This window comes from Pinus tabuliformis, chromosome 5_1 (genome assembly GCF_031772625.1).
Source record: "Pinus tabuliformis cultivar Carrire ecotype Pingquan chromosome 5_1, CPIR1, whole genome shotgun sequence".
NCBI lineage: Eukaryota > Viridiplantae > Streptophyta > Pinopsida > Pinales > Pinaceae > Pinus > Pinus tabuliformis.
Window position 1 is genome coordinate 936,633,166 of NC_142305.1, and position 22,743 is coordinate 936,655,908.

At 42.7% G+C, this 22,743-nt stretch overlaps 1 protein-coding gene across 3 annotated transcripts in view; it reads right to left on the minus strand.

The window, feature by feature from the left end:
- Window positions 1–899: 899 nt before the first annotated feature.
- The window catches only part of LOC149167861 (Phosphoglycerate mutase family protein), a 397,884-nt gene continuing 376,040 nt past the window's right edge, over window positions 900–22,743 (minus strand). For all 3 annotated transcript variants that reach the window (XM_089433206.1, XM_089433203.1, XM_089433204.1), the window contains one exon: window positions 900–1,470. In XM_089433206.1, coding sequence (XP_089289332.1) covers window positions 1,275–1,470 — 196 coding nt within the window. In that variant the 3' untranslated portion in view covers window positions 900–1,274. The remainder of the gene's footprint in view (window positions 1,471–22,743) is intronic.

Genomic DNA, 22,743 nt, shown 5'->3' on the forward strand with positions numbered 1-22,743 from the left:
TTGTTCAACAAAGCATCCACATAGAGATCTTGTTGTTGCATAATCATCGCTTCTAACATGTAGGAGGCATGGGTTGCAATTGAACCAATGACTAACTTGCCATAGCATGCCAAAATAATAAAAAACCACGAAGAAATACTAATACATCAATTTTACACTTTCCATTAATAACCTTTTTTCAACCTTCGACAATGACGCACGAACTAATATCTCACTAAGCTTCAATCACTTCCCCTATGCTATTTTAGTGTTCTCATTTATGTGAGTTATGAAAGTAAAGTGCATATAAACATTATAAACTTCTTTGAGTTGCTTTTCCACATATTATTTAACTATTATGTTGGAATGCCATTGATTACAACCTTTTTTTTGTGACAATTTTAACTAAATATCAACTTCATTAGTCATTCTTTTTTCTTAATGAATACTAACAGTATCAATTTTACTATACTAAATTTACTACATTCAATCTTCACCTTGCGATTTTACTTGATGTATTGTTACTTAAACTCTCACTTCAAAATTCTATAAAATAGATTCCCATTTTCTCACTCCTCACAATGACCTACCCAATAGAGGAATGATTACAAACCGTCATTAACTATCATGCATCATAAGGTAAAAGATCAACTTAACTTTTCACACTATCGCTATGGCATATGAAAAACATGTTTGAGGTGCATTCTAGGTGGGAACCATCTTAACTACATATATCTAAGAGTTTAGTTAATGATATTTCAACATCCAAGACTTCACCGCAAGTTTGTGATTCAACATTGACATTTCGTCGAAGTAATCTAGCTTAATACTTGGTCAAAATTTTCCAACTAATGTGATTGGACAAATTGGATAACATTCAATAATTAATATATGTGCAAAACTTTCACACGAGACGGAACTAGTCCTAACCTTAAATAATGTATAACATAATTTTTTTATGTCAAAAAATGCAGGACGGCATCATAGGATGCAACAAGAACAACGAACCAGGAATACAATAAAAAACGTTTCTTGACTTTCCATCCTTAACTCTCACTTTGGAACAACTGGATATCAGCAAAAGGAATGGAACTATAAAATAGATGCTATTCCACATAGTCATCAAATCTGTGTCACATTCTATTAAAAAAATTAGTGATTGTAGCCTATTACTTCTAGTGGGAAACGAGTACATAAAACATTTATAAGATATTTAAACCCTGTGTTAATTGAAGAAAGATGGAAAAACCAATGTACTAGTGGGATGGGGAACAGGAAATAGCTTTCATAAACATTCACATAACTCGACGAAGCTCTCCGGTTAAAAGAGAAAACTTCCGGTGCTGTGATAATATAGGAGCACTAATTACTGCATCTAGATTTGTGTCTAATATTCCGTTCTTCTCAAAAGAATCGCTATGGATAGTTGCATGTAGAATTGTTTGGAAAATTTGTAGAGGATCACCATGTGCAACAAGAAGGATGGCATATCTGCAAATTTCAAGGAAAAAAATTATAATTGGATAGTATCTCAAGATCAAAACTAGTAAGTTTTAATTATCTGTAGATTATATAAACGTGACAACTTAGAAGTCAAAAGTATGCTACTATAATATCAATCCACAATTCATTTCAATGACAACTAACATGAAAATATTACGTTTTATTTCATGTTAAACACTGTAACAGATGCTTGTTATTTAAGACAGTAATTAGATATGATAAAATTCAATAGAGAGAGTGTGAGGAGATGTTGTTCAGACCTTACTCTCAAATATGAAATTTAATTCTATATAAAAACATCTATGTTTAGATAATAAACAAATCTTATAAGAGACATGGTGTTTGAGCAATCTTGGTGTCCTCTCTACACAATGTTACGATGCATTTTGCAGTGCATTTCTTAGAGCCCTACTTACATCGCTAATATTACTCTAAAAGGTCAGGTAGCATATAGGGAGCTTATACCTTAGTGGAAAGCCTATCATAATCCAGTGGTTGATTTGAACTACAATATGATTATAAATCAGTCCTTTGGATGATGGAACAAGTTCGACAAGCTAAACCATTATACTTGTATTGTACATTTACATCTAGACCTTTAAAATATGTTTATTGAATATTGAGTTACGAATTTTAATTTGATATACTCCCTGGAATAATTGTTGATTTGAACTTTAATACGATTATAAAATCAGTCATTTGGGTAATCCAACAAGTTCAACAAGGTAAACCATGATATAGTGTATATTTCCAGTTATTCATGTTGAGAGAATTTTTTCGGATGAAACTGCATGGAGGATTTTTAATCCTGTCCAACATTTTGGGTGGACATTCCACCCATCATCAGGGACCTGCAAATTGAATGATCACAAACAAGCGCTGTGAATTATTTTATACAAGGAAGTTTCCGAATTGGCTGTTAAAGAATAGTATTAAAATAATAAAATAGCCGTTAGAGAATAGCATTGAAATATTAATATAGCCATTAAAGAATAAAATAAATTAATGAAAAATAGAAAAATATAATATCTAACGGCTATATTAATATTTTAATGTTATTCTCTAACAGCTATTTTATTATTTTAATATTATTCTTTAACAGCTAATTCAGAAACTTCCTTCTATAAAAGAATTCACAGTGCTCGTGTGTGATCATTCAATTCTCAGGTCCCTGATGATGGGTGGAGTGTACACTCGGAACATTGGACAGGATTAAAAATCCTCCACAGTTTCATCCAAAAATTTCTCTGAAAGGTACACCATTGTACTTGTATTTTACATTTATCCAGACCTTTAAAATATGTTCATTAAATATTGCTAGTTATGAATGTTAGTTTGAAACACTCCCTAGAATAATTCTCAATTTAGAGTTCGAGGGAACTAGCAAGTGTGATTAGCAAGCATTTGACAATGGTGCTTGATAACTACTTTTGTCTTAGTTCGATACCGCTACATTCATAGAAAGTGTTATCTAGAGACCATCGAGTGTCTCTAAAACATAATTTCCTATCATTTTCTGTTGACCTGATATGGAATTTTTAAAGTTGCCTCTAAACCTATGAGAATGTCTCGAGAAGCTCTCTAAGCAGTTAGGCCAATTCTTATGTTGTGAGACACATATGTTTTTGTCTTGGTATCCATGAAAGCACGTGTGCATTTTCAGTTGAACTGTGACAAAGCCTTATTGACTCCATATACATCATACTTAGAAACTGCCCTCGACCAAATGACTAGCCACCATAGAAATGTGCTAAAGGCATGCTTCATATGTCATGATTCCACTAACCACAAGGTAAAGAGTATACTTTGGCAAGGAAATCTCCATCTAAGGGTGCACAACAGATGAATGTTGGAGCTATGTCACGAGAATAATAAACCAAGTCAATGTTGCTGAAGTATTAAAGAGAGGTGGCAATTCATAGTCTACCTCAGCCACAACGTGACAAGAGTAGGATAATTAGCATTGTTTCTTATCTAGAGCATCAAGAAACTACCTAGCAAAGTGAAAGACAATATCAAAGGGCTAAAGTCTTGACACTTCATTCGATGCTCCAAAGTCAACCTATCAATCCAATGCAAGTGGTCATGATATAGGCCAATGGCCATAGAAATTGTATCATATTGAAAAATTAAAACACATATAGTCAAAGTCCATAAATATGCATTGTGAAGTAGAAGGCATGATCAAATTATCAACAAGTAAAGATTTAGTGTCTATCATGAAAAATGTGCAACTTGTCTAAATCATCAAGGAAAACGATGGCTAAAAGGTACAATATACTAGGGTTCTTGACAAAGGGATAATTCTTTTCCAGTTTGGAAATTACTATACAAACAGTGAGCAATATTAAAAACACACACTTGTCAAATTTTATGTGTACAAGGCTTTTGTTCTAAACTTCCAGTACTTTTTGATATCTTATTTGGGTGGAATTTCTCTAGTTCCTTCTTCCCTAGACATCTTGAGAAGATTGTAGATTTATTATGCCAAGTTTTTCTTCATTATATTGATTGCTTGCTTAAATTGGTAAGGGGGCATTTGAATTGACCTATGACAGGACCTTATTCAGGCCATGGACATCAATATCGGAAAATACTATTCTACAATTGTCAATAAAAGATGGGTTACCAATCTCTTGAATACATAATTCATGTGTCATGGCAATTGGCCCAAATCATAAATAGCGTCCATTAGTAAGAAGGAAAATGATTTCCTTACAAATGGAAGAAAGTAATTATATTAATGTCCAAAAATAACAATAGCATTAGGATTTTAGAAGCAACTACCTTATAGACTTGGATAAAAATAACAAAAGAAACAAAAGGTACACTCTATTACCTCATAAAGTGTACTTAATGATAAAATACCTAATCCACAAGGCACAACCCAAGAGAGAACTACTAGCATAGTCACCACCATCACCTAAGTAACTTATCCTCTTCACTTTATGTCAGCTTTCCTTTGGCTCAAAGGGGTATCACTAGTAGGATTACTAAAGTTAACCAATGAAGCAGAAGATGATGTGAAAGCAGCTTTAGTAAAACAATGTTTTTAGTATTTTAAGATATAAAAGAGCTGATGGGAGGAGATACCTTTAATGCCAAATAAAACATGGTGTAATATTGCTACTTAGGAAATTCAGTGATAAACAAAGCAAAAGTAAACATGCACACACAAAAATTCAGATATATAAGTGAACACCCAAAAAATCTCCAAAAACGTCATCCAGCTGAGCCATTTTATTATGTGAAGCAATAGTACAATAGGGGTATGTTAGGAGCGCACTTGAGCTTGACAAAAAGGCAAGCTAGACAAGCCCTAGGTAGAGAAATACAATGCCCAAATGTGGAAATGAACTGCTCCAACTATCTCTGCGCTGCCCTGGAAAAACTACTCTGTCTTCTGGAAAAATCCTGCTGAAAGGCCCACCTCCAGTGCTCAGAAAATTCCGGGAAATCAGCCCCAAACTCCTTTCCAAAAACCCACCAAAACCCAGAAAGGGTTTAGTCTAGTTATGAACCCCAAAATTGACCCCCAAATACCACAGCCTCCACAACTCGCTGGAAAATTTCCGTTGAAGCCCTCCAAATGGTGCCAAAACGCTGGGCTTTACTCCCCCGGATGTCTCCCTCAATTCCCCTGCTCAACCTAGCTCCACAAGCCAATTCCTCAACTCCCACGTGTTGTAAAAGTTTTTGAATCTAACACATCAGAAATCCCTACTGCAATATCTGGTTTACTATCTCCTACTTGTTCTTTACATTAACAAGTTATTTAACAACATAAACATCGAAGTAAACACAATTGCAGCCTTCACAAATATACAGATCAACAACTGAAATAAACTGAGACAACACAAGGGAGACCGTTACTTTTGGACAATCATCCCCTGAAAAACCCAATTCGGGAAAACCAGTCCAACATATATGAGGGCTTTATTATTAAGTAGATATCTAAATACAACTAGGGTGCCAGAAATGGCTCACCCTTTAGAGAATATGCTCAGCAGTAGTACCTCTATCCGAAGGCAGATATTCTGGCAAATCAGCAACAGAATAAACAATCCCACAGAGACTCCAGTTGTTCCTTGCGCTGGACAGTGAAAGCTGCTCCCAGCATTCCTCTAGAACTGCATCACCCTTCCTCAGCTCTGCGTCAGTTGATCAGCTCCCAGTCTGCCCCACAGACCCTCCCAGTGCTGCCTTTGAAGCCCTCTTCGACTTCTGCGTCAGCATCCTCGGCTTCTGCATCAGCCTCTACGGACCTCTGCGTCCTCTACGCTGGCCTCCTTAGCCTCTGCGTCAACCCTCCTAGGCTCTGCGCTGCCTCTTTTGGCACTTTGTTGCCTCTCTGATATGTATTCTTCAGCCTAGGATCGAAATCCCTTGTTGAACCGCCCCTCACTGCAACTGATCTCTAACTCGATTTGCTCAGCAAACCCAACCCCAAAAAATCGAATTCTTGATCTTTCTTGGTGTATCTCCAACTGACCCTCAAGCCTCCTCTTATACTTTTCTTGTTGACGATTCCACGTCCAAGATTAAGTCCCTAATCAACGGCTAAGATTAGCACTGGCTTGATTCTCGTCACTTAGAACTTTCTCACCCATTTTCTATTAATACACATTAATATTTTTATTTTCCTAAGTTTAGACTTATATTAATACACATTAATATTTTTATTTTTCTAAGTTTTCCAGGTGGAATTTCTCCAATCGATTTATGGGTCTTGGAGATCTGTTAATTTAGGTATGTTCTATGCTAGAGCAATTTATTTCAATTTTCCAATATCTTTTCCAAATTAGCAATCACATCAGCATTAAAGTAAACTGCAGATAGAACATAAATATAAATCACAGAAGACAAGCCAAGACAAGAGGACACAAGATGTGGCGCTAGCCAGGGACAAACCCCAATGTGGGGAAATCCTTGATAAATTCTTCTTCTATATTCTTCAATAGTTCAACAGAGAAAGAGAGAGAGATGGTACATTTATAACAGAAGTCGACATTTTGACTTTCTATATCTACATGAGATCAGTTGAAGACATGCTACTTCAACTGATTCTCCAAGATGACTGCTTCACCTATCATAGTGTTGTATTTCGTCATGGTGCTGCACCTAGTCACTGAGCTGCTCCCATCACTGAGCTACTCCCATCACCATGCTGCAACTCATCATCATGTGCAGGACCCTCCTAAGATGCACTATTGATGCACTTTTAACTGATATCATCTTTGTTGCTTTCTTCACCATGACCATGGTTCCTATGTCTTCATTGAGTCACCATTGCTACAACATGGAGGCCTTCACAACAGTATTACTGAGATCAATTGATAATGAATCTTTTCCTGCACTGAGATCATTGAGACAATGACATCAGGATCAAGACTGTGATCCTTGTCCCTATCCCTTGTAGCACGTCAAGTTTGCATCATAATTACGTCTGAGAGCTACTGTATGCTGAGGATCTCTGCTATTATGGAAACTTCTTCCATGGTTCTGTGATACATCACGTAGAGGTTGCTACAGGTATGTCATAGTGAAGACAATCACACGCTAACTTATCTACTTTATCCATCCGAAGGCATCATCTTTATCACAGGTATGTCGAGAGGAGGCTAATCTAGGTTCTGGTGCTCCTTATACCCATCCGAGGACGCAGTCGAACCCTAGATCTATCCCACATAAAAATGCGGATTCATTTTCTTTATGACTGCGGCTCCAAAAACCTTGACTGCGGCTCCATTACCTTGACTGCAACTTCATTCCCTTGACCGTGGCTCCATTACCATGACTGTGGTCTTCATTAACCTTACTGCGGCTCCATTACCATGACTGCGGCTTCATTGCCCTTACTGCGGCTCCATTACCATGACTGCGGCTTCGTTATCCTTACTGCGGCTCCATTACCATGATTGTGGTCTTCATGAACTGCGTATAAGGAGTCTCCATAACCTGCGTATATGAGTCTTCATAACTGCGTATAGAGTCTTCATTGACTGCGCGTAAATAAGTCTTCATGACTGCGTTGAATCAGCTAGGGCATCATCTGCGGCTAGGGCATCATACTAGGCCAACATATACTCTTTAGTGTCTCTCCTTCACCAAAAAACCCAAAGACGTGGAGAGGAGGAGATCACATCAAGAGTGTGTAAATGACTTCAAGTCCTCTTCTATTTATATTAAAACGTAGATGATGAATAGACATGACTATTGGGCATAAGTTGCTGGCCGACTTGACAATTTGTCTTATAACATAAATAAATTCATAACTTCATAAATACTTATCAAAATCAGATGATCTTTAGATCAATCCTACACCTCTCGATGAGAGGGATCCAATGAAAATATGAGCTGCCATAAATAAGATGACCCACATGGAGTTCGGCCCTAGTTGCCAATTTTAACACTCCCTCTCAACTAGGGAGAACTCCATCCGCTGATCCATATGTCCGACTGTACTATCTTTGCCATCAGTGCCCTGCACTGCTTTTCTCAGCTTTGCTCAGCTCTGCTAGCTCTGCTATGCTCTGCTCAGCTCTACTCAGCTTTGCTTAGCTCTGCTAGCTCTGCTCAGCTTTGCTCAGCTCTACTAGCTTTGTTCAGCTCTGCTTAGCTCTACTAGCTCTGCTCATCTCAACTATGAAGAAGAAGAATTGATCGAGAATGTCTCATACCATTCTCCACTGACCCGAAGTCAATCTCAGAGTGGGACCACTATTCCCAGACCAGTTCTCCAATGACCTAAAGTCAGTTTCAGAGTGTGTACCACTCTCACTGGTCCCAGACCAGTATCATTGATCCCAGATCAATGAAGGTCATCCTAGCATAGGGAGTATGGTAGATACAACGATGCGTCCATCGGTACTACTATGGTCCCTATCCTCATTTCCCTTCTCATTGATCAGATGAGAGGTACTTCCCATGAGTCCCAGACTACATGGGTAGGATACCTCGATAGGAGAACTAATCATCCTGTCCACAGGAGAGCGAATCATCCTATCCCACAAGAGAGCGAATCATCGTTTCCACAGGAGAGCGAATCATCCTATCCACAAGAGAGCGAATCATCCTGTCCCACAAGACAGCAAATCATCTTGTCCATAGGAGAGCAAATCATCCTGTCCACAGGAGAGCGAATCATCCTATCCCATAAGAGAGTGAATCATCTTGTCCATAGAAGAGCGAATTATCCTGTCCACAGGAGAGCGAATCATCCTATCCACAGTCGCCAAGGAGAACGAATCATCCTGGCCCATAGGAGAACTAATCATCTTGTTCATAGCGCACCACCAGGGGAGGGTGAGTCACCCTGTGGTCGTATGTTGCTCCAGTAAGTACTCCAAGCCCCCCAGAGCTCCCAGAGCTCAATGCATGCAACATCCAAGACCCTTATAATAAGGTCTCTCAATGACTCCAAGTTGTTCGGGAAAATCACAGATTTGATCTTTCCTCTGGGCTTTGACAAAATATATGCGATCTGTACATCAGTCTCAATGCGATGGAGCCTCCTTGCTCATCGACTTACCATATCCCAAATAACGCAGTATCTCATGTCTATCTGCTGGAGCAATCATCGAATACAAGATTCCTCAATAATCGAATCCCACCTCTATTTGTCACAGAGAATTACAGTGGTGTGTACAATCAGCTCACTTAAGAGCTTCTGCAATCATGCAGCTTCACACGAGATCATACTCGTAGCTATGTATTCGATCTCGGCGGTGCTTATAGCAACCGACTTCTGCTTCTTGCTTATCCATGATATTGAAGCATAATCCAAAGAGAACTAGCGCTAAGAAGTGCTCTAGTGATCCTCCACACCGCCTACCCACTCAGCATTCGAATAATGATGAAGTTTCATATTTTTGGCAGTGTATCTCAATTCCTGAGAGATTGTGCCCTGAAGATATCTCAGAAGATTCTTGGCACCAATCCAGTGAGGCCCAACCAAATATGAGCTCACCATGCTAACTGCAAAACATATGTCCGAACGGAAGTTCACCAAGAACATCAACACGAATGAGTTTATGAAGCTTAGAGGCACTTCCCAAATCTGGTCTGACATATAACTTCTAAAAGTTAAGATCCTCAAGGTAGTCACAGGTTTGCAGTTTATCATTCCACATCCAGAATCCAACTCCCTCTTACTTCTGCAAATGAGAGGGTCTGCACCTGTCAGAAATAGGTCGTCCTCATAAGGTACCGGTATGAGAGGTCTATCATCCACAACCTTCAAACAATGGTTTGGATCGGCTTCACTGTTAGTGAATCTCAGCTTCATCAGACAGCTATCAATCCTCTCATATTAGGTTCGAGGTGTTTTACTTCAAGCCATAGTGGGCTTTCTTCCACATGCATATATGATTCCCAATCATGAATCTCAAACTCCTTGAGTTGTTCCAAACCTGTGAAGGGGAATGGTCCCCTTGTAGGATTTTCCTTCAGTACATCTTAGACATGTACCTTCACACTCTTCTTGAGTTCAAGCATCCCTGTCACCATCTGACTTATAGACCTTTGGTGCTATGTGTCAATGGACATGCTCCCCAGTGGACTTCCTGCAACTTGATACAACCCTAAACTCAAGAAAATCTTGAAAATTCTATTTTCAAACACGTACCTTTTCATTGATAAGTGCCACCCTGAAACCTTTGACTTTCATTGCTGAAATGGACACAAGGTTCTTCTTGCGATCAGGTACATAAAAGAGATTCTATAAATGAATTGAGTTACCCTCATTCAATTGAGGGGTAACATTCCCTACACCCTTTTCGGGATAGGTGGCATCGGTTTAAGTATAATCCCATGATTGTTTCCATCTCTACCAAATTAGAGAGTGCACCCATCTATCCGATGAAGTGCCTTAAAGCTCTAAAATCTATAAGCCAGATTCCCAAAGAATCTGAAGGAGAGGGCCAATACAAGATAACGCTTCTTTATCTTATCAGAAACAACATTTGATTCTTCATACTTGGGGTTCCTTGCTTTCTATGAAGAGTCGGCCATTTCCTTGATGACCTGCATTACCTGTTCATTCCTTTGATCATTGAAGATGTCCCTGGAATGATTGTTATCATCATCAAGTGATGTCTCCCTGCCATTTGGACACTCCTTCACATAATGGTTGAACTAGTTATCTACCTTTCCTTCCACCCTGAGATCCGATCTTCCAATGAAGTGTTCTTAAGGTAGGCCATATTCCGCTACACCATTCTGATAATACTCTGCTTCGACTTCACCCTTGGTGAATTTGAAGAGGGATGAGGAATCCACTGATCCTTTTGTCCTCTCCCAACTGTCTTCGATGATTGCTCTCACTCTTGCATGGGCATTGTCTTCGCCTCTGCTCTAATACCATGTTAATTTAGGTATGTTCTATGCTAGAGCAATTTATTTCAATTTTCCAATATCTTTTCCAAATTAGCAATCACATCAGCATTAAAGTAAATTGCAGATAGAACATAAATATAAATCATAGAAGACAAGCCAAGACAAGAGGACACAAGATGTGGCGCTAGCCAGGGACAAACCCCAACGTGGGGAAACCCTTGATAAATTCTTCTTCTATGTTCTTCAATAGTTCAACAGAGAAAGAGAGAGAGATAGTACATTTATAACAGAAGTCAACATTTTGACTTTCTATATCTACATGAGATCAGTTGAAGACATGTTGCTTCAATTGATTCTCCAAGGTGACTACTTCACCTATCATAGTGTTGTATTTCGTCATGGCGCTGCACCTAGTCACTAAGCTGCTCCCATCACCATGCTGCAACTCATCATCATGTGCAAGACCCTCATAAGATGCACGATTGTTGCACCTTTAACTGATATCATCTTTGTTGCTTTCTTCACCATGACCATGGTTGCTATGTCTTCATTGAATCACCATTGCTGCAACATGGAGGCCTTCACAACAGTATTACTGAGATCAATTGATAATGAATCTTTTGCTGCACTGAGATCATTGAGACAATGATATCAAGATCAATACTGTGATCCTTGTCCCTGTCCCTTGTAGCACGTCAAGTTTGCATCATAATTACATCCGAGAGCTATTGTATGCTGAGGATCTCTATTATTATGGAAACTTCTTCCATGGTTCCGTGGTACATCACGTTGAGGTTGCTACAGGTATGTCATAGTGAAGACAATCACACGCTGACTTATCTACTTTATCCATCCGAGGGCATCATCTTTATCACAGGTATGTCGAGAGGAGGTTGATCTAGGTTCTGCTGCTCCTTATACCCATCCATGGACGCAGTCGAACCTAGATCTATCCCACATAAAAATGTGGATTCAATTTCTTTATGACTGCGGCTCCAACAACCTTGACTGTGGCTCCATTACCTTGACTACAACTTCATTCCCTTGACCGTGGCTCCATTACCATGACTGCGGTCTTTATTACCCTTACTGCGGCTCCATTACCATGACTGTGGCTTCATTGCCCTTACTGCGGCTCCATTACCATGACTGTCACTTCGTTACCCTTACTGCGGCTCCATTACCATGACTGCGACTTCGTTATCCTTACTGTGGCTCCATTACCATGATTGTGGTCTTCATTAACTGCGTATAAGGAGTCTCCATAACCTGCGTATATGAGTCTTCATAACTGCGTATAGTCTTCATTGACTGCGTGTAAATAAGTCTTCATGACTGTGTTGAATCAGCTAGGGCATCATATGCAGCTAGGGCATCATATTAGGCCAGCATATACTCTTTAGTGTCTCTCCTTCACCAAAAAACCCAAAGATGTGGAGAGGAGGAGATCACATCAAGAGTGTGTAAATGACTTCAACTCCTCTTCTATTTATATTAAAACGTAGATGATGAATAGACATGACTATTGGGCATAAGTTGCTGGCCGACTTGAGAATTTGTCTTATAACATAAATAAATTCATAACTTCATAAATACTTATCAGAATCGGATGATCTTTAGATCAATCCTACACCTCACGATGAGAGGGATCCAATAAAAATATCAGCTGCCATAAATAAGATGACCCACATGGAGTTTGGCCCTAGTTGCCAATTTTAACAAGATCTCATGTGCCTTAGCCGCTCCACCAAATTTCATGGCTAGAGCACATCTGATGCTACCAAAAATCAACACTCCCTCTTAGTGAGGAATGTGCTCTAGCAATGCTTCACCATAGAAGCATCACACTAATCCTCCGCATCGGTCCTTTATGCTGATGCTTGGCCTGCTGCCCCACATCCACTGCATGCAGCTTCTTGTACTGCTACCCATGACACTGCCACTGCTACATCTGTACTACAGCTCCCTCTCAACATGCTGCATCATGTTACCCATAGCACTGCCACTGCTGCACTGCAACTCAGTGACCAAGAAGTAAGTAATTGACTTCACCCAATCACTGACATCCTGATCACTCTAGAAGCCTCGTGATGTTGAAGCTACCTCTGTTGCTATCCTGTGCTCCCTCTGCTGCCACTGCACTGCTACAACCTCTTTTGTGCCTCTCGCACTGCTGCAACCTCCACTGCGCTACTACAGACTTCTGCACTCTAGCACTACTTTGCTGCTCCATCACACCTTGCTCCACCCGACACCTGTCATCATGCTACTGTCTTTAAGGGCTCTGGTAGCCGAATGTGATCCAAGAGTTTGGGCACCTCAAGGATCCTGCCCTGACTTTTGTAGTCTTCTCAACTATAGCTCTATGTCCCCCCACCTCTTCTCTAGAAGTGCATGAGCAATCATGGCACAATTGTCATCAGTCTCGACATCCTTCTCTGCATTTGCTGGAGCTACCTTTGAGTTGGAAGTTTCTCCCTTGCCTTTCTTCCTAGGGCACTGAGAGGCATAATGTCCCAACTCCCCACAATTGAACCATTTGACCTTCGAGATGTCTTTCTTCTTCCTCTTTTGAACCCCCTGCTGTCTCGCAGATGCTAGAGCTGCATCCTCATTTTCCTCTTTCTTGACTCAAACTCCCTTACCGCTACTCCCCGCCGTGGTCAACCTCCTGATCTCCACCTGTCGTAGAGCTGCCCACATCTCCTCCCAACTGGGGAGAGTCGCTCTGCCCAAAATGCTTTGGAAAAACATCTCCTAGTCCTCGGAGACTGCATTCATAGCAGTCCTAACCATAAACTCTGGATTCGGTGTAGCCCCCACGGAAGTAAGTTGGTCGTGAATTCCTTGCAACCTGAGAAGGAAGGAATCTATCTCCTCTCCTTTCTGCATCTGATATGACCTCAGTTGATTCTCCAATAACATATTTCGCTACACGGAAGAGCCCTGGTACAAGGTGGTCAGGGTCTCCCACATTTCTCTTGTTGTGATCTTCTCAGCGATATGTGGTATGACATGATCTTTGTCCCAGTCTAGGATCATCATTTCGCCTTCGCTTGGGCCGCCTCATACTTCTCATTTGCAGTCGGGTCAACTGGGACATCAACTGTTTTCAAGGCATAGTCCTTGATGCGATGTTTATCCAGGATTGCCAGGATCCTGGCCTTCCAGATGACAAATTTGGAAGCCCCGCCCAATCTGTTATGATCCCTCAATCTATTCACTGCCACCTCTGCTCTTCTCTGCTAGACTCCCTCTACGTCTTGATTTCCCTCCTGGAAATCCTCCTGCCAACTATCGAATCACTCCTCTCCAATCCCCTTTGCCGCTGCTGCAACTCGGGTCTGGATTTCTTGGCTAAAATTCATCGAGGTAGTGCTTCCCTCTACCTTGGTTCCATCTCCTTAAACACTGTTCTGTACTGACAGAACCAACATCCCACCAGCCTCTCAAATCACAATTTGCACAGCTCCCTTAGCCACGGCAACTGAAGAACATGAGCCCTATAGGCTCTACGCAATCATGGTGTAGGCTGAATTTGTTCCTCTCGGCCAACTGCGTCAATCCTTCCCGGTTGAGAAGGATGACGTGGCCCAACGTGAGCTTGTTCTGCCCCTCTTTGCCTCTGCGTTGGCCCTTCTCCTGGCTTAGAATGCTGATGCAGGCTCTGCATGAGCCTTTGCATCATCCTCTTTGCACTGCATCACTCCTCTTGCCTCTTCAGCGCTGGAACAGCACTGTCTCTTGGGATGGCTACTTCTCTGTTGCAAATTCTTAGATTTCTTCAGCTAGTGTCTTCAGTCCTCTTTGATCTGCAATCCCTCTGATACCATGTGAAAGTTTCTAAATCTAACACACCAGAAACCCCTACTGCAATATCTAGTTTACTATCTCCTACTTGTTCTTTACATTAACACGTTATTTAATAACATAAACATCGAAGTAAACACAATTGTAGCCTTCACAAATATACAGATCAATAACTGAAATAAACTTAGACAACACAAGGGACACCGTTATTTTTGGACAATCGTCCCCAGAAAAACCCAATTCGGGAAAACCGGTGCAGCATATATGAGGGTTTTATTATTAAGCAGATTTCTGAATACAACTAGGGTGCCAGAAATGGCTCACCCTTCAGAGAATATCCTCGACAGTAGTACCTCTATCTGGAGACAGATATTCCGGCAAATTAGCAACCGGATGAACAATCCCATAGTGACTCTGGTTATTCCTTGTGCTGGACAGCGAAAGTTGCTCCAAGCATTCCCCTAGAATTGTGTCACCCTTCCACGGCTTTGCGTCAGCTGATCATCTCCTAATCTGCCCCACAAACTCTCCCAGCGCTGCCTTTGAAGCCCTCTTCGACTTTTGCGTTAGCCTCTACGACCCTCTGCATCCTCTGCGCTGGCCTCCTCAGCCTCTGCGTCAACCCTCCTAGGCTCTGCACTGCCTCTTCTGGTACTTTGTTGCCTCTTTGATATGTATTCTTCAGCCTTGGATTGAAATCCCTTGCTGAACTGCCCCTCACTGCAACTAATCTCTAACTCGATTTCCTCAACAAACCCAGCCCCAGAAAATTGAATTCTTGATCTCTCTTAGTGTATCTCCAACTGACCCTCAAGCCTCCTCTTATACCTTTCCTGTTGACGATTCAACGGTCGAGATTAAGTCCCTAATCAACGAATAAGATTAGAACTAGCTTGATCCTCGTCACTTAGAACTTTCTCACCCATTTTATATTAATAGTAAATACACATTAATATTTTTATTTTCCTAAGTTTAGACTTAGGGACCCATTAAAAATATTAATTATTTTAATATCTCTTCATCTGGGTGGAATTTCTCCAAACGATTTCTGGATCTTGGAGATCTCATGTGCCTTAGCCTCTCCACCAAATTTCATGGTTAGAGCACATTCGATGCTACCAAAAATCAACACATGTGCCCATAAAATTCCTTCTGCGCAGGCCCACGCAGCCCACCAGAATACCACGCTGAAGCAACAAAGGTCCCCTCCGAGGTTGCGTTGTTCTTGCCCCAAAAACTCCAACAAAATATGATGAAATGCTCCCCTTGGAATCCTCCATGAATTTGTTGCTCTTATTGATCTCCCAAATGCAACTCATACTTCTTCCCATGCCCAGAAAGCAGCAATAAAGCCCCACAAAATCCCTCTGACAATGTTGGACCAACTCTCAATGGATAAGACTTCCCTCCTTGGGCTGGCACTCGAAGTCCACCAAAGCAAGGGGTGAGAAACTCGCTTGAGAATCTCGGGTGCAGACTCGGCTAAACAGCTCAAGCATGCTAGGTGCAAGTAATTGTCAAATGTCAAAAAGCCCCTATAACTTCCTTCATCCTTTTATTTATAATTTCTCTTTGCCTCCTCATGTGGGTCCCTCTTCACCTAGCAATTCAACCTCCCTCCTTAGGAAATTCGAATTTCTCCCCCAATTGGTGCGTATTTCACAAGGGATGGCACCCACATTCCACTAGCTACATAATTTCGACCTCCCATAATAGTCAAAAATGCAAAATTGTGAGTCCACCTTTTTTAACCAAAAATTATTTTAAGAAGCGACATTACAATCCTCCCCTCCCAAATGTTGCTTGTCCCCAAGCAACTGCAATGTGAGATGCTGAAGTATGTGCTCACTCTCCCAAGTGGCATCCTCATCTGAAAGTTCTTCTAGCGTAGCAGATACTCTGATAATCCTGCTCCTCAACCTCCTCTCCCTAGTCTCCAAAATAGCCTCTGGTTCCAGCACTAGGTGCCCCTCATCATCAAGTGGGGTTAACTCTGTAGCGGTTGTCACATGTTGTCTTGGCACCTTCTTGAGGCATGAGACGTGGAAAATGTTATGGACCTTGCTTCCAGGTGGAAGCTCCAACTCGTAAGCCACCTCTCCAATCTGCCTATTCACCCTGTAAGGCCCATAAAAGAGTGGTTGTAGCTTTTCGTCCCCCTTCTGCTTTAACGTTGACTACCTATATGGTTGGGGGTGCAAAAAAAAAGTCTCCCACTTCAAAGTGCCTCTCAACCCGGTGCCTGTCTGATTAAATTTTCTGTTGATTTTGGGTGGCCTACAAGTTTCTTTGAGAGCCTTAAGGATGTTTTGGCTCTCCTAAATCCAATCTTTGGCCCTTGGGGCCTTGTTGTCTCCAAAAACAAGGTCAGCAAAAGATAAAGCATCATATCTGTATAAAGCACGATAAGGTGTAATACCAATGGACATGTGATGGGTGGTATTGTAGCAATACTCCCCCAAGTGTAGCCATCACATCCAAGCTCGTTGCTGCCCTGTTACGTAATTCCGCAAGTACCCCTCCAACCATTTGTTGACTATCTCGGTCTGTCCATCTGTCTGGGGGTGGTAACTAGTACTAGGAGTGAGCTCAATGCCCACCAATCTAGAAAGCTCCTGCGAAAACGCACCCATAAAGCGGTTGTCCTTGTCACTAACTATGGTCTTAGGAAGACCATGCAAATGGAAGACCTCTCTAAAAAAAGCTCCACAACTTGCGAAGTAGAGTACTGGGAGGGGATAGAAAAGAAATGTGCATACTTTGTTAACCTATCCACCACCACATAAATGCAATCGCGGCCCTGTACCATGGGATGCCCCATGATAAAATCCATAGAAATGCTCTCCCATTTCCCCACGGAATGGGAAGTGATTGTAGTAACCCAGTTGGATGGGCCAATTCCCCCTTGTTCCTCTGACAGGCCTCACACTCTTGTACATGCTTCAACACGCCCCCCTTGAGGCCCTTCCACGTGAATCACTCCTTGACCGTCCTATAAGTCTTCAGGAATCCTTGATGTCTTGACAAAGGTGAATCGTGGGCTGCCTAGAGAATCTTCTCCTTCAGCTGTGAACCTGGTACCAAAAATATGCGCCCCTTGTAGTAAATGACATCTACCATCACACAGTAGCGCTCATCCCCATGAGTACCCTCCAAGATCTCACATGCCCTCTGATCCTTGGAGTACACCACCAAAAGTTGTGCTTTCCAATCATGGCAGATGCTCATGAGTGAAACCACTACAGGCTTCTTGGATAGTGCCTCTACTACCACATTGTGTTTGCCCTTGACATACTCTATGTCGAAGTCATAGGCTTGGATCCTGTTGACCCACTTCTGTTGTCTATCATTGAGGCCCTTCTGCCCTAGAAAATGGCGAAGATTGTTGTGATCAGTCTTGACTCTAAACCTGTTTCCCACCAAGTACTACCAGAATTTGGCCAATGCATGCATGATGGCCAACATCTCCTTGTCATAAATCAAGTATAGCTTCTTGTGCGAGAGGAGCTTCTGACTCTCAAAAGCAATGGGATGACCACCCTGTGACAGTACTATGCCCACACCCTCACCAGATGCATCACTCCAAAGTGAACGATTGGGTGAAATTAGGGAGGGCCAATAAAGGCAACTACTCATCACCTCTTTGAGGTGCTCGAATGTTGCCTGTGCCCTGTTTGTCCATGTGAATACCCCCTTCTTGGTCAAATCGGTGAGGGGAGCTGCCAACTGTGAGAAGCCCTTCACGAACTTCTTGTAATAAGTGCATATGCCCACAAAACCCCTCAACTCGGTCACATTCTAGGGCACTGGCCAATCCTGGATGGCTCGAATCTTCTCCTCATGCACCCTCATGCCATCCTCCCCAATGATGTGCCCTATATAGAGCATCTATGTCAACCCAAACTCACACTTGGACAACTTCACGTAGAACTTTTGCCCCTCCAAGATCTTAAGCACCTCCTCCAAATCTTGCAGGTGCTCCTCCCAGGTCTTGTTATAGACCAATATGTCATCAAAGAAAACGAGGACATAACACCTCAAATACCCCCGAAATACATGGTTCATGCAGGGCTGAAATGTAGCCAGTGTGTTGGTTAGCCCAAAGGGCATCACCAAAAACTCAAAATGCCCATAATGGCAACGAAAAGTTGTCTTGGGAATATCCTACTCATGCACCCAGATCTGATGATACCCTGAACGTAGGTCTATCTTAGAGAAGTACTTGGCTCCTCTAAGCTCATCCATCAACTCGTCAATCCGGGGAATGGGGTACCGGTTCTTCAGAGTCTTCTTATTGAGGGCCCGGTAATCAATGCACATCCTCAACGTGCCATCTTTCTTCTTCACCAGGACAATTGATGAAGCGAAAGGGCTAGAACTGGGCCTGATATGCCCCAATGCCAGCAACTCCTGAATGGCCCTCTCGATCTCATCCCAGTAAGCCTTGGGATGTCTGTAAGGGATGGTAATGACTGCCTGCACCCCCAGCTCCAGCTCAACGGTATGCTCAAATCCTCTGTCAGGTGGTCGTCCTGGTGGGATGTCCCCAAATACTGTTGGGTACCTATCTAAGATAACCTGAATATCCGAGTGAGGTGGCTTGGGTTGACCCCCAACCTCTGAAATCCTCAACTCCAAGGCCCACTCAAAGTCCCCACATCTCAAATCAGCGTCCATCTGATGTGTTGGTACTATCTGTGGTGGGTACGAATGCATTCCCCTCAAAAAAACCAACTTCGCATCTGGCCCCACGAACTCCATCTCTAGCTTTCGCCAATCAGTGGTCACTCGCCCTAGAGAGTCAAGCCACAAAACACCCATCACCACGTTAGTGTCATGTACATCCACCATGAAGAAATGATCTATCACTAAGTAGTTCCCTATGGTCTCTGTCAAAGAGGGGATGTATCAGGTACACTGCATCGTCCTATCTCCCAGCACAAGAACTGAAAACCCCTCAAACTCCTCCGTAGTGATACTTCGCCTCTGAACCATCTATGCATCAATGAAATTGTGGGTGGCTCCACTGTCCAACAAAACTGAGACATGTTGTCCCTGCAATGGGTCGATAATCCTCAAGGTCAAAAATTTTGGAACCCCACGCAGCGAAGCTAAGACTCCTCCAGCTGATGTGAAAGGTGCTCCCCCAGGTGGTGGTGGTGGAGGTGGTCCCCTCTCTACATGTGTCTCATTGTCACCCCCGCCTATCTCCAACTCCACGTCATCCTCCTAGTCACTGTCAGAGAAGACCTCAATGTAATGGGCCTTGCCCACTGTGCATCTATGGCCTGGTGCCCAAGGCCCCTGCCAGGTGAAGCATAGCTTCCTCCTTCGGAGATCTCTCCTAGTCTCCTCATCCAATTGTCCACACCCCTGGTTGGTTCTCGATGGTGGTGGAGCTCTGGTGTCATGACCCCTATGCTGGAATACAGGCCTAGTGGACACCTGCGCCCTGGCCCTGGGAAGAGTATCCTGCAAGTCCCGGGCTCTACCAACTGCGTCCTGCAAAGTGGTGGGTCTGTTGGACCTCACCAAGCCCCTCAATGGCTCTGCTAGCCCCTCCAAAAACATGAAGACCCTCCTGGCCTCCAATAAATCTGGTACCATCATTGACAACCTCAGAAACTCCGAGATATAGGCCTCAGCACTCCCAGTTTGCTTGAGTCGTGTCAACTCCCCAAAGTGTTCCTTTGGGTCTCTCCTCTCAAAACGCTCCAGTACCCTTCGAGTGAAATCCATTTAAGTCGTAACTCCCACATGTCCCATCGTGGTCAACCCATGGAACCACCAATCATGGGCTTCCCCCTCTAAGTGCAGTGTGGCAATTTTGATTGCCTCCCTCTCTGTCATCTGGTTGAGCTGGAAATAGACATCCAACTTCGAAACCCATGACCTGACAGAGCTCCTAGGTGATCCATCAAAATTTGGGAGGAATAACCTCCCCATCGTGCGCTGTAAATCGGTGCCATGTGAGTAGCCTCCTCCACTTTGTCCCCTGCTCCTATTGTTGCCCTTAAGATGACAGAAGTCCCTAAAGGTGATGGCCTCTCTGAAATCAGGCCCATAGAACTGATACTCCACAAAATATTCGCCCATGGGCATCTCCTCCTGCCCTTGTGGCTCCCCAGTAGTTGATGCTAGAAATGTGGGGATGGTCGACCTAGGTGGTGTGCTAGAAACAAGAGGTACGTTGGGTGGATTTACTACATGGTGGTGTGAAGTGCTTGAGCCTTCCCCCAGATGAATTTCTCCCTAAATCCCCTTGCCCTTGTTGTTGTTGCAGTTTTGTTGCCTCAGTTCATCAATGCCCCTAGACAAATTGTTGATAACCTTCAAAAGATGTTGAGCGAACTCCTTTTCTTTACTCATCTTATCTCCCTCATTATCCCCCATGTCTGGCCTCTCAACCTCCGGTTCAACTGTTACTGGATCAGGAGTAATTTGTTGTAGTTGCCTTTCTTTGCGTCTATACCTATGGCTTATGTAAGTGGCATTCTGCTTATCCTCTGGTGTCATAAACTAATAACTACTCCCACGGGCTGAGCCAAGACTATGAGCTCTGACACCATTGTAATATTCCTACTTAGGAAATTTAGTGATAAAGTAAACATGCACACACAAAAATTCAAAAATATAAGTGAACACCCAGAAAATCTCCAAAAATGTCATCCAATTGAGCCATTTTATTATGTGAAGCAGTGTTACAATAGGGGTATGTTAAGAGTGCACTTGGGCTTGCCAAAAAGGCAAGCTAGACAAGCCCCAGGAAGAGAAATACAATGCTCCGATGTGGAAATGAACTGCTCCAACTGTGCTCTGTGTTGCCTTGGAAAAACTACCCTGTCTACCAGAAAGATCCTGTTGAAAGGCCCACCTCCAGTGATCAGCAAATTCAGGGAAATTAACCTCGGGCTCCTCTTCGAAAACCCATTGTCATGTCCCTTCTCAAACACATTTGTAACAGGGTGTTGCTACACAACTTTGCACAATTTTGGCTAAGGAAGACAACCCATCATTTTCGACTTAGGGACTTAAGAGGCAATTCACTTAATTTGGTTGCTAGTGGAATGTGGGGGCCACCCACATGGGAAATCGAATTGGCCCATTCGAATAGCTTGGAGGGAAAGTGAAATAGGTGGATGGAGGGGCGCACATGAGGCAAGGGAGGCCCAAGGAGTTGTAAGGATGGAGCAATGCTCATTTTGGGATTCATTCATACATCTTGCAAAAAAAATCACTTGATTGTTCACTCTATTGTTTAGCTGAGTCAACCGACTGTTTAGCCACGAATCTCTCAAGCGGGAGATTCAACCTCTACTTCAGGGGACCATCCGTGCCGCCCTAGAGAGGCAGTTCTACAAGGATTTCAGGAGTTCCGGGGCAGTGACATAGCACCACCAACCAACGCAGAGCAAGGAGTGCATATTTCTGGGTAGCTAGGAAACACGCAGAGGGAGATTGAGGCAAGCAAAAATCTGATTGCTTATCTGGGAGTTGGGGGGCTAAGGTAGCAACATTAAACCAAAGTTCTTGCTGGGTTTTATGGCCAGCTGAGCCAACATTCTAGCAATTCAAACTACTAAGCTAGGCGACAACGTAGAGGCCACACAACAAATTTTCGTTGTACTTGGGAGCAACTGAGTTGGGCCAAGAGATCATCCGAGGAATCAAGGATTGGATAGCACAGGTGAACTCAACATTTTGGAGAAGCTTTCAGGTGGATTTACAAGCAGTTTCTAGCAAGTCAAAATTGGCAGCTAGAGCTGAGGTGAGGCTCCAAGGAGGTCGAAAATCAAAAGTCTAAACTAGCCAAAATATTTTCTGGGTTTTTCTAGATTTTCGACAAGGATCCCAAATATAAAGTTTCATAATTTTCTGAGCACCAGAGGTGGGGTTTTAAGCATTATCTTTGCACCAAACAGTGTAGAATTGTTGGGGATTGAATAGTGCCTTTGGGGGTCGATTTGGGAAGTCCAAATCGGGCCAAACCATTTCTGGTTTTTGTGGGTTTTGGCCGAGTCCGGAGTTAAAAGCATATAAATTTATGGGCAGTTTCAGTGCACCTTCCAACCATTCGAACTTTAGCAGAGAAGCAGTTTCTAGGCAGCGCAGTGC